Source organism: Halichoerus grypus, chromosome 7, assembly GCF_964656455.1.
Source record: "Halichoerus grypus chromosome 7, mHalGry1.hap1.1, whole genome shotgun sequence".
Classification (NCBI taxonomy): domain Eukaryota; kingdom Metazoa; phylum Chordata; class Mammalia; order Carnivora; family Phocidae; genus Halichoerus; species Halichoerus grypus.
In genome coordinates, this window is record NC_135718.1 from 98107699 (window position 1) to 98120031 (window position 12333).

General features: G+C 41.7%; 1 protein-coding gene across 1 annotated transcript in view; it reads right to left on the reverse strand.

The window, feature by feature from the left end:
- ADCY10 (adenylate cyclase 10) overlaps nt 1-12333 on the reverse strand; it is a 73637-nt gene that overhangs the window by 40812 nt on the left and 20492 nt on the right. Inside the window, exons 13-17 of the mRNA XM_036076754.2 lie at nt 8725-8878; nt 6419-6611; nt 5795-5881; nt 1819-2093; nt 301-437 (exon numbers count right to left, since the gene is read on the reverse strand). Coding sequence (XP_035932647.1) covers nt 301-437; nt 1819-2093; nt 5795-5881; nt 6419-6611; nt 8725-8878 — 846 coding nt within the window. The remainder of the gene's footprint in view (nt 1-300; nt 438-1818; nt 2094-5794; nt 5882-6418; nt 6612-8724; nt 8879-12333) is intronic.

Genomic DNA, 12333 nt, shown 5'->3' on the forward strand with positions numbered 1-12333 from the left:
CTGCCAAAGAAAATCAAGGAATTTTCTCCCCTTACTTAACGTCTAACTCCCCGTTCAGTGTTGGTTCTGGGCTTTAAGATTCCCCAGTGTTCTTCCGTGTTCTTTCCAAGGCACACATTCTTCCTCCCAGTTCAGTGAGTCCCCACAGGAAATGTTAACTTCTCTCGTAATCTCGGATATCGGGTCGCCACTCCTTGCCTCCCCAAACCCCCTGACGCTATAGGATGCAGTCAGTGGAAAAGCCCATTCCCGCCCTCCCTGCAGAAGGAGAAAGAGAAAGAGTCTTAACGGGGTACTTACTGAACAGGTTATTCCAGGTCATATTGGTCTTTTCCTCAGACTCCATCGGTTGGAAAACAAGTACCCTGTGATGGTCAAGGTTTTTTAGCAACTCTTCACAGTAAAACGGAATCCCACAGCTTCCCTCCACCAGGTACCTGCAGTAGAAACAAGGCGACCTGTTTACACCAAACAACCATCTTTTAGGAAGGAAAAATATTTGACGCATCTAATTATTTGAAAAAACTCATTATTTGAAAATAACAATATTCTCTGTTTCCACTTGTTTTCCTTTTTTAGGGTTGCTTTTTTTCTTTTTCTTTCATTTTTTAAAATTACATAAAATATTTACATTTTTTTCAAAGCCCAAACTATATAATCAGGTACATCCTCGGTGTTGCCTCCCTTGCTCACCTTCTAAATAACCATGTCAGTTAGTTTCTGGCTTATCTTCTCAATGTTTGTTTTTAAACATATAAACAAAAGCACACAGACGTATTTCATCCCCCCCCCTTTTTTTTTACCTAAAAGACAGCATGTTACCCCTACTGCACGCTTGGCTACACCTTGTTTTTTCACTCAAGAATATATCCTGCCCATCCCTCCATATCAGTAGATCTTTCTCATTCTTTTTAATGCTATGTAGTGCTGCACTGTGTGCATGCATCCTATTTTATCCTACTTATCCTCTCAGAGATGGACATCTGGATTGTTTTCAGTTTTTTGCTAATACAAATAATGCTTCGATAAAACTTTGTCCATATGTCTCTTTATAGCTTTGTTAATAAATCTTTGAGATAGAGTCCTAGAATTGGGGCTGCTAGATCAAAAGGTAAATGTACATGTATAGATACACATACACACGAAATACACACATACACATAGAAAGAGAAAGAGCGAGAGACAAGGGGAAAGAGCATGCCAAATTCGTGCCTGGAGTTCTTTTAAATGGGACTTTGTTCCAGACATCTTTCTTCCAGAAGCAAAGCAAACTCATCAGAAAGAATGGATGCAGATACCAAGGTGGGTTGTAAGCAGCCAGCTAAAGAAGGGGCACTGTCCACGTTGTTAAGGTGACCACTGTCTGGACCCCAGTGGGGGAGTCACTGAGAGGCTCAGAGAGCAGTGACTAAAGAGCCTGCCTTCAACACCTGCCACAGACGGAACAGCAAGTCCAGCCTACATTACCGACAGCCGAGTGAGACCTTGCTTATTTGCAGGTTGTGTCTTTAAAGCTTACCAGTTTGCCTTTTGTGACACTTGCCCATGATGACGCCCTCTATCACTGTTGATTAAACCGAGCATGTCTATACCCAGCACGATGAAAGGGAAGCCAAACTGATGTCACTGAGCCAAGTTTAAGGAGGCGTAACAGGAGCGATAACAAGGAAAAGGATGATAAATGGCTCTTTTGAAAGGTAGGACCAGTGAAAATACCGAAACGGGTGCTTTCAGATGTATCTTAAGAAATCTGATGAAGTCTGGATCTGGGGAATGGACACGGATGTGAAGACCGCAGGGGAGAAACAGGATACCCACGTGTCCAGTTCTTTGGGGATGCCCCTGACGTTGAGGTCTAGGCAGACCTTGTTGCGGATGTCCTTAGGCTGCACGGCTCCAAGGGTGACGTAGGTGGTGTTCCTGTTCTTCATTATGGTCCTAGCCGCTGCACAGGGTATGTCAGTGAAGGGAGACAGGGACATGATGATGAAGATAGGAACCGTCCGGATCAGCTTCTCCATAAAGGCCCAGGAGGCTGAGTCAATAAACTGGCCCTCATCGATGATGAAAATAATCCTTTCCTCTTTCACTGTCTGGACAAAGTAGAGAAACAGAAAAATGCTGGAGGACTTTGGATTTTTATTCACGTGTATGGGTATGCATGTGTATGCACTGATATTGTGGTGCTAAATTAAAATCTTCTTTCCAATAAATTTGTATTAATTTAGATTCCACTAACTTGGAATGTGTGGCAATTTGGACAGAGCTGACTGGAATGGATTCTTACTTCGTCAAATCCCTGTGTAAAGATAATGCAGATTTGTAGGGTAAATGGGGTTGTAGCCCAGTAAAAGCACCCGCTACATAAAAAGAACTGATATCTTCACCACACGTCATTTTAATCTACTGACAAATGAAGATCTCCTGGGTTTATCTAATTGACATTTGTTCAACCAACATGTATGTATTCAACACACACTAACTGAGCACATACTGGGCTAGATGCTACATACGCAGTGCTGAAAGAAGCAGTTGATGCTATTCTAGCCCGAACTGTGGTATATGTCACACTTGAAAACAGATCACGGGTCCCTTTCCAGGTGTGGGCTACCTTTGCCCTCCCTAGTCTGAATTATTTATTCTTAAGCATTTATTGTGCACTCATCAGGGTCAGATATTGTTCTAGGTGCTGGGGATACAGTATTGAACAAAATAAGAGCTTACATGGTAGAGTCAGCCCCTTGCAGAGTGGGGCCTGCATTGCACTGTGTGAAGTGTCTAAATGGAGAAGGCCTTCTCCCCTCTCAGGGCTCCACACTGCTCTTGGCTTCTTTTGGCTCCTTCTGGGAAGACAGTTAACCCATTCTTCCCCTCCATGTTTTTACCATCTAAAGCAGCAAAGGCTACTTTAAAATTTCAGATTTCATAAGACAATCATTATAAAGTATTATAACCTGTTTGATTACATATACATAATAAATCTACCCCTGCAGCTCCATTCTGTTACTAGCTATTTAACTCTTCTTGAGGATGTTTTGATTAATGGGGAGGTTAGCGTTACATTTGTTTTGTTTTTGGCTGATACCTTTAAAAATATGGGGCAGATAGAAATGTGAGTTTTTGCTATATGATGGCCTTGTCAGTGAATCTTTGTAAACTGAGGAGAGTCAAGCAGGAACCAAAAAAGCATGAGTTCTATAATATATCATAGGCCTTGGTTTCTTCATATTTAAAATGAGAAGACTGGGGGCACCTGGGTGGCTCTGTCATTAAGTGTCTGCCTTCGGCTCAGGTCATGATCCTGGGGTCCTGGGATCGAGCTCCGCATCAGGCTCCCTGCTCGGTGGGAAGCCTTCTTCTCCCTCTCCCACTCCCCCTGCTTGTGTTCCCTCTCTCTCTGTGTCTCTCTCTGTCAAATAAATAAATAAAATCTTTAAAATAAATAAATAAATAAAAACTTTATAAATAAATAAATAAATAAATAAATAAAATGAGAAGACTGAATTGGATTCTCTCTAATGTGACTAAAAGTCGTCTACATTGCACTTACTATGTTCCAAGCACTGTGTGATGCTCTTTACATAAATTAACTCATTTACTCCTCATAACATTCACAGGAAGTGGTCCTATTGAATCTATTTACTGAGAAAATATCAGTTAAGTAACTTGCCAAGGTCACACAGATAGTAAATGTTCTGAAGATTACTGTCATAGCATTTAGTTAAAGCATAGCTTTAGTGGTGATTTCCAAACTAGATTGTGCATCAGAACCAACTGAGGAATTTAAAACAAAGACCAACAACTAAACAAATTCCTAAGCCCAACCTAAGCCTCTTTGAATCTTTAGGGGGTAGAATTCATAAATTCATGGTTTTTTGTTCTTTTTTTTTTTTTTAAGATTTTATTTATTTATTTGACAGAGAGAGACACAGCGAGAGAGGGAACACAAGCAGGGGGAGAGGGAGAGGGAGAAGCAGGCTTCCCGCCAAACAGGGAGCCCGATGCGGGACTTGATCCCAGGACCCTGGGTCATGACCTGAGCCGAAGGCAGATGCTTGATGACTGAGCCACCCAGGCGCCCCGATGGTTTTTTGTTGTTTTCATTTTCTACAGAAGTTTTTTTTTTTTTAATCCAACTATAATTAACATACAGTGTTATATTAGTTTCAGGTATACAATCTAATGATCCAGCAATTCCATACATTTCTTAGTGTTCATCAAGATAAGTGTACTCTTAATCCCCTTATCTATTTCTCCCAGCCCCCATCCACCTGCCCTCTGCCAACCATCATTTTGTTCTCCATATTTAAGAGTCTGTTTTTCTGTTTGTAAATCCATGTTTTTTTAAGAAGCTTTCTGGATACTTGTAACACAAACAGTCCAAAGTCTGACATTTTGAAATTACTCATATTGCCTTGCCAAGTGGAGAAGGAGAAAGTCATATCATAAACTTAAGACAATGCCACAAACTTGAATTGATCATTTATAATGTACCAGACGCTGAGCTGCTCAATGGTAATATAAAAATGAATCAGGCTCCCTGCCCTTAAGAAACTCACCATCTCCTAAAGGGAGAGACACACATATAAGGAACAAATTGTCATAGTGTGTGGTAAATATCATAAGAAAGATGTTCAAAGTGCTACAGAAACAGACTGGAAGAAGAACTAGTCATACCTAGTGCTTTGGGGAGCTTTCACCAAAGAAGTGACACTGAAGGATGAATAGCACTTCTCCAGGTTAACAACAACAACAACAACAAAAGCTTTTGGCTTTTATGTCATTAGCCCTGGGAATTATTTGGATAGTAGAAAGCATGGGTTGGTGCAATCTGCCTGTGCTCTGGCAGTTATATGGAGGATGAGCTGGAGTGGAGAGGTATGAGGCACAGAGATTCATCGGGAAGCCATGGAAATAGTCCAGGAGAGAGAGAAGTACAGCAAGGAAGAGAGGCCGGAGACACGACAGAGGCCACCCACAGGAGAAATGGTAGGACTTGACAACTCAGTAGATGCGGTACAAGTGGCAACCGATGAGGATGGGGAACAAAGACAACTTTAAATGAAGCTTGAATGAATCTGCCATTAACTAAATCAAGGACCAGAATGAGGAAGAAGGGTCCACTGCAGTAGGAAAAAGAAAATTTAGTATTAGACACCGACCTGAATGTGAGTTACTACATCCACGTGTTATATATGGAAGGTTCTTGGAAATATGGTTCTGGTGCTTATGAGGGAGGTGAATATAAATATGGTGATTGTCAACATATAGTGGATTGTCATGAGATTACTCAGAGAGAGAAGTAAGCTAGGGGGAGTGTTTCTGATAAAGAGGCACTGTTCTAAGTGTTTTACACAACCCTGGGAGCCAGGCACTACTATTTCCCTGTTTTATGGATGACAAAACAAAAGCATAGACAAGTTAAGTCACTTGCTCAAAGTAACCCAGGTAGCAAGTGATAGGCCTAAGGGTTCAGATGTTGGTAGTCTGACTACGGAGCCTACATCCATAACCATTTGGATATACTGCCTCTCAGGCAGAGGGAGAAGGAGGGAGGGCTGATTTTAAGGAGAGGCCAAACCCCCAGGAGTAATGTTAAAGGGACTCCTTTCAAGCACAGCTAAATTCTGAACAGACTCTTGACTTGAGGTTTGGAAGGAAGGAAGAAGGAGATGCGAGGGGTGTTAAGATAAAGCTTTCACACATTTCAAAGCTTCTTGCCAGTGGCGTCTGAACCCCTCAGGCTACCTCCCTTTTCCCTCCCCCATTACTTTAGACCCACAGATGCTCTTACTTGCTCCAAGATCTTCATAAACAATGCTTCCAACTGCTTTTGCTTTTTTAAGGTGGTCATCTTGGAAACCTCTCGTGAAATAGGGAACTGTATAAAGAATTATGAGAATATTGAGTCTGGGGAAATAGCAAAGGGAGCTACTAGCTGTGTGACTTTGGGCAAATCACTTTACCATTCTGTGCCTTCAAATCCTCATGTGTTAGATGGTTCATAACATCCCTTCCAGCTGTGCCACCCTATGTCAGTGAACCTACTAGATACAGGACGTCCTGGGGGCATACTCTGTCTTTGCCCGGGCAGTCACCTGCAGGAGCAGAGGGACTCTGTGCCTGGCACCAGCTACTACAGGATAGCTCTGATGGAAAGGTGAGAAAAAAATGAATCAGCAGGTGGCTGTCTGGATTTTCTCCAGTATGGTATTTCTAGATACCTCCAATGTCTCAGGAAGGTGGAAGCTCATTCAAGGAGGATTGGGAGCCACTTCCTCATCACCCACATCATCTCCACATGAGAAAAGAGAAAGATAATAAATGGCAAAGAGATGCTAAGTCATCCAACCTCAGGCAGGAGTTGCTGCAGGTACCCCGTCACTCTTCCCTGCAGAGGCACAATCTAGCTACTCACCTGGACGTGGAAGATGTCATTCAGGAGACAGTGGAACTTCTCATCCAACAGAGTCTTGACTTTATTTTGAAGGTTGGTCTGTCGTTCTTTATAATGTTTACAAGTATCCAGACCCAGGACATTGGCCATGAGTATCTGGATGGTATAGAAATTCTGATGGAAGCTGATCTTAGTCAACGCGATAGCAATAGTCCTGTTTATAAGAAAGCCGAGAAGCAGAAAAGAGTTCTTAAATATATTTTCTGAAAATAATAAAGGCTGAAGGAAAGCTCTGGCTCTTCCTATTCAGTTGTTACAACAGCTATTTCCCAAACTATCTGGAAGCTGTTCTTTACTCCTGCTTCAGATACACTCCCTCATTCCTCTATGTCCCTGAGCCCTCCTAATTGACCCTCGCTATGTCGTCTTCTGTAGTCCCACCCCTACCACCTTGCCCCAAGCCCTCAGACTCTCACCCACACTGCTGAGGAACATGCTACTCCCCCTGCCTAGCACCATGATTCAGTGCATTGCTTTTACAGAGGCCTGATGTATCTGGATAGATGCAAATCCTCTCTCCTATTTACAAGTTTTTAGTGGCTCCCACTGCCAAAAGGTCTAGACTTCTTTTACGGGCCATACCAGACTTTCCCAGGTCTCATTATATCATATCTAGCCACTCTGCCCAGCCATCTACCCTCCACCAACAAACTAGTGAGAGTTCCCTGCACACCCAGAGCTGTCGCCCCAGCCTGGCAGCTTACCGCTCCTCCCAGCGCTGTCTAATCCCTCATCTCCTGCTTATCTGCAAATCTCAGCTCAGGTGCAGCCTCCTGGAAATCTTCCCTGGTGCCCTGAGGTTGGGTTACAGACCCCTCTTTGTCATAGCTTCCCAATACTCGATTGCACACCTCCATCACTGTCCTCATCGCATCCTATTTTTATTCCCTCTTTCTCCTTCTCTTCCATAAGAGCTCTTTGAGGGCAGGGATCAGATATTATTCATCTTCCGGGCATTGGCACTTGTCATGGGTTGACTCATGTCCCCCCCAGATTCATATGTTGAAGTCTTAGCCCCCAGTACCTCAGAATGTGATCTTATTTGGGAATAGGGTCACTATAGATGTAATTACGTAGGTTAAGATGAGGTCATACTGGCGTAGAGGGGGTCCCTCATCCAAAATCACTAGTGTTTTCATAAGAAAGGGAAATTTGGACACAGACAAGGCACAGGGAGAACACTATATAAAGATAAAGGCAGAGATTGGGTGATGCTTCTTCAACCCAAGGAGCACCAACGATTGCTAGCCAGCCACAGGAAGCTAGGGGAAAAGGCATGGAACAGACCGTCCCTCACAGCCATCAGAAGGAGCCAACCCAGCTGGCACCTTGATCTCAGACTCCTAGCCTCCAGAACTCGGAGATAACAAATTTCTGTTCATGGAGCCACCCAGTTCGTGGTACTTTGTTACAGCATCTCTAGCAAACCAATATAGCCCTCAACAGTTCCTGGAACATAGTATGTACTCGATAAGTGACAGGATGAATGAATGAATAAATGTCTTCTGGTTATTAATTATTTCCTAAGCAATGTTAAAGATATTTATGAACCAGCCTTTCCTAGGCTTGACATTAAAAAGGAATAGAAAAACAGGTAACAATAATATATGGTTTATAAGCATTTTCCCCTTAAAGCCTTGAGGTTCGATCGTGAAAGGATATGGGACACCATCGTCCTCATCTAAGTCACCGTCACTGGTCACTGTTATTGAATACCATCCTGCCCACTGCCACGAGGGTGCCACATGGGCTGTCCCAGAGTGCCCTCGTGACATTTCTCATATGAAAACAGAAGAATGGTGTGAGAGAAGTACCTTAGCTCTGCCTTCCGAAGGAAAATCCAGAGGCCTATCATTCTCCAGCCCCACTCCAGGGCTAAATGGTTTGAACTAGTGATTCTCTGTCTGTGAGCTGGATATATTTCTGTGTTTGTTCTGCAGACCCCATCTAGCCTTGCTCTCAATATCCGTGCAGGCATTCTCAAACTGCACATTGGGATTACTTAGGAAGCTTTACAATATTGATATCCAAGCCCCACCTGGCATTAAATTAGGATCTCCAGGGGTCAGCCCAGCTTCTCATTTCTCAGCTCAATATGTTTATCATTAATTATTTATTTAGTACAGAGGGCATGACACCCAATAACTGACAGATTGTGGGTGGTTTGCATATGATAAATAATATAAAGGAGAGGAGCATTAAAATAAATGAAACTCTTAAAGACATTTCTCCGGGTTTCCAAGAAGTGATCATTGCAAGACACTCACCTGTGGTTCTCACCTTGGGCCAGATACTCAATTTCCATAAGTATCTGGCTTTTTCCATATCCTGATAATCCTTCGTACATTAGGACTCGGCTGCAGTTGGACATCAAAAATTCCTTCATAGTACACATGAAGTATTTGATCTCCTTATCACGTCCTGTTGTTTTTATTTTTTAAAAAGGGAGCAAACCTAATCAACATAAAATAATCTAGAGATACAAAAAAAAAAGCACACAGTGATACCACTTCTAAAAATACCTCTGGAATTTCCATGGAATTGTTCATTAACTTTCTTGAGATCCTGTGCCCTTTAAAAAATTTTTTAAATCTTTCTCTGGAGCTTTCCAGTTAACAATGTAGTTTTACAATTTTATTTGATCCCCACAAGCTGTGAGGGCAAGTATTCTTATAATGTTCATTATAATGTCCATTTAATTTTAGCATAGAAAACCAAAATTTAGTGTAGCCAACTGCTTAGATTACACAACCAAGAACAAAACCAGCATTATCTGTCCCTGGCCCTTGTGTTCCTTTCCTTTTTCTTGCTTTCTATAACACACTAGAAGTAATCTGTAGATTATTACATTGGAAAATAAATGTATTAAAGTTAGGGTTCCTATAAAGTATTTTTATTTCTAATTCTGTGAAAGAAACTTGCTCTTTATAAATGAGAAATTATACTTCTCTCAGGGCCACTAGAAACATGATCAGGGATAAGAACATTCAATTTGCTCTCAGAAATCACGTGTAGATTATTTCTTTCCTAGGAACAACCTACATTCTTAGTAAAAATAAATTATAGTCTTTTTCTGATTATAAAACTAACACATGCTCACTGTGCAAAATATGGAAAACTTAGGAGCAAATAAACATCACCGTGGTTACAACCCTGATGCTGTTATTTTTCTTAAGTGTTTTTAAATATATGTAACAGGATGCCCTGACTGAAATCTGAAACTCAGCCCACAGTCTTTGAAACCTGCATGGACAAGAAGGAGCGGACAGAGCTGTCATTTCAGAGGAGTGAGCAATTTCTATGGAAGGAGGTGGAGAGCCCTTCAGGGCTGGTTTCCTCCTCCTTTGCTGGATTGGTCACTGCTGAGAGAGTTAGGTGTCCATTCATGGAGTAAACACATACACAGGTGTGATCCAACGTCTGTTGAAAACCAGGACCATTCTTTTAAGCTTAGATGCTCTATACAAAGAAGCTGAGTGTTTACTTGGTGATGTAAATTTCTGGGCACGATTTAGGGAGAACTAACCTGCAGACTATGTGACTTCTTCTGGGTGAAACATTCCCTTTCTGAAAATGCATTTGAACTTCAATATTGTGAGATGTGTCATGCTCTTCTTTGGCCCGAGGCTCAGTAGGTAACTCAGAAGACAGAGCCCAGGCGGCCACAGAGCCACGTCTTCTAGCTCTCTGTGTCCTATTCACAAGGAGCCCATACAGGTAAGACCTTATGGATTGTCTTTCAGCTGTATTCTAAAATAAAGCCTAGTTGTCTTGACTTGAAGTACATGCACCTTGTTTCTATCTAAACAAGGCCCTAAGATCTGGGACTGTTGCATGTATTTTTGATCTTAAAAAAACACTTTTTTGATTATAGTTTTGTTGACATCTATGCGGTTGGTTAGCACATAATTTCATTCACAGGAACTCTTGTAAAAGAAGGGCACTTGCTATAGTCCCAACTTGTGACAGTCTCTTTTTTGACTAGAGTTTAAGGAAAAGATATGTGGGCTTGATCTTTACCTGATGGAATCGGGGAATCAGGGAAAAAGGCAACTAGAATATATGCCTATTGTGACCAATGTGTTTTCATATGACTGCCATATTAAGTCCTTGATCTTGTAGAGGGGGGTTAGGACTTCTGTTTGCTGTCAATCACTATCACAACAAGCATATCCTAGGCTGGGAGGTAAAGCCTCAGAGGAGGGGGAGAGTGAGCATTCCTTCTCCTTTCCAGCCTTCAGGAGTCTGGGGGTCTGGATTTACAAAAAGTGGTTAGACTCTGAAAAACACCTGAACACAGTGAAAGTGGGCACAGCTGCCGACCCTCTACAGTTCTGGAAGAGCTGCCTTCTTTTAGGCTCTGCTGAAATCAGGATTCTGTCCCGACATGCCCCCAGGGTGTGGGACAGAGCCTCCTCCTAACTGTCCTAACACAGTTAGGACCAGGATTTAACTTATGATGCTGCTTTTAGGGATGTTCAAGTCTAACAGAAGGAAATTTCAAGTGTTCTTAGAAATGGCTGCCTTCAGAATCCACAGGCTTATCTTCATGAGGATCTCTTCCCCCTGAGGGTATATCCCTCCCTCGTTTTATGTCCACTTCCCTGTCTAGTCTAGTCTCGAGTTAGCTTTCTTATGATAGGGTCCCTGTCACCACGAATCACAAAAACATCACAGCCACTGCCAGATTTAGATCACAGATCTAAATGTAAAAGGTCAAACAAAATTTCTGGAAGAGAATCTAAAAAAAAATTTCATGACTTTTGGGTGAAGAAAAATTTCTAAATAGTATACAAAAGCACTAGCTATAAAAGACTGATAAGCTGGATTACATTAGAATAAAATATTCTGTTCATTAAATACATCATTAACAGAGTAAAAAGGTTGGGGCGCCTGGGTGGCTCAGTTGGTTAAGCATCTGCTTTCGGCTCAGGTCGTGATCCCAGGGTCCTGGGATCGATCCCCGCATCAGGCTCCCTGCTCAGTGGGGAGCCTGCTTCTCCCTCTCTCTCTCTGCTGCTCCCCCTGCTTGTGTTCTCTCTCTCTCTCTCTGACAAATAAATAAAATTAAAAAAAAAAACAGTAAAAAGGCAAGCACAGAATGGGAAAAGTTACATACTGGAAAAACAAGAGTGTACCCATTTTAGGATATATAAAAAATCCCAACAGATCTATAATAAACATACAACCCAACTGAAAAATAGGCACAGATTTGTAGAGACGCTTTATAAAAGATGATGTCCAAAGGGCCAATAAATATATGAAAAAGGAGCTCAACCATATCAGGGGAATTCAAATGGAAATCACAATGAGACACGACTATATACCCAACAGAGTTATTAAAATTATAGAGACTGTTAAAACTAAGTTGTTGGTAAGGGTGAAGAGTGACTGGAACTCTCATAACACTGTTAGTCAGAATATAAATAAATACAACCATTTTGGACAATTATTTGGCATTACCTACCAAAGCTGTGCCCTTTGTCCTGACAGTTTCTCTCCTACATATATGCTCAACAGAAACACGTACATGTGTTCACCAAGAGACATGTACAAGAATCTTTATGGCAGTATTATTCGTAAAAACCAAGAACTGGAAACAACTCCAATGTTGTACAATGACAGAATGAATAAATTGTTGTACGTTTACAAAATGGAATACTGCATAGTGATGAAAATGAATGAATTACCACTACGCCTAGCACCATGGAGGAATTTCATAACATAAAGTTGATTAAAAGAAGGCATATGTAATTACACATTGTACAATTTCTCTTATAGGAATATCACAAACAGGCCTGAGTCATCTAAGGTGTTAGACATCTTGGGGAGAGGGTGAGGGATAAAGTATGTGAGGGTTCCCGGAGGACTTCTAT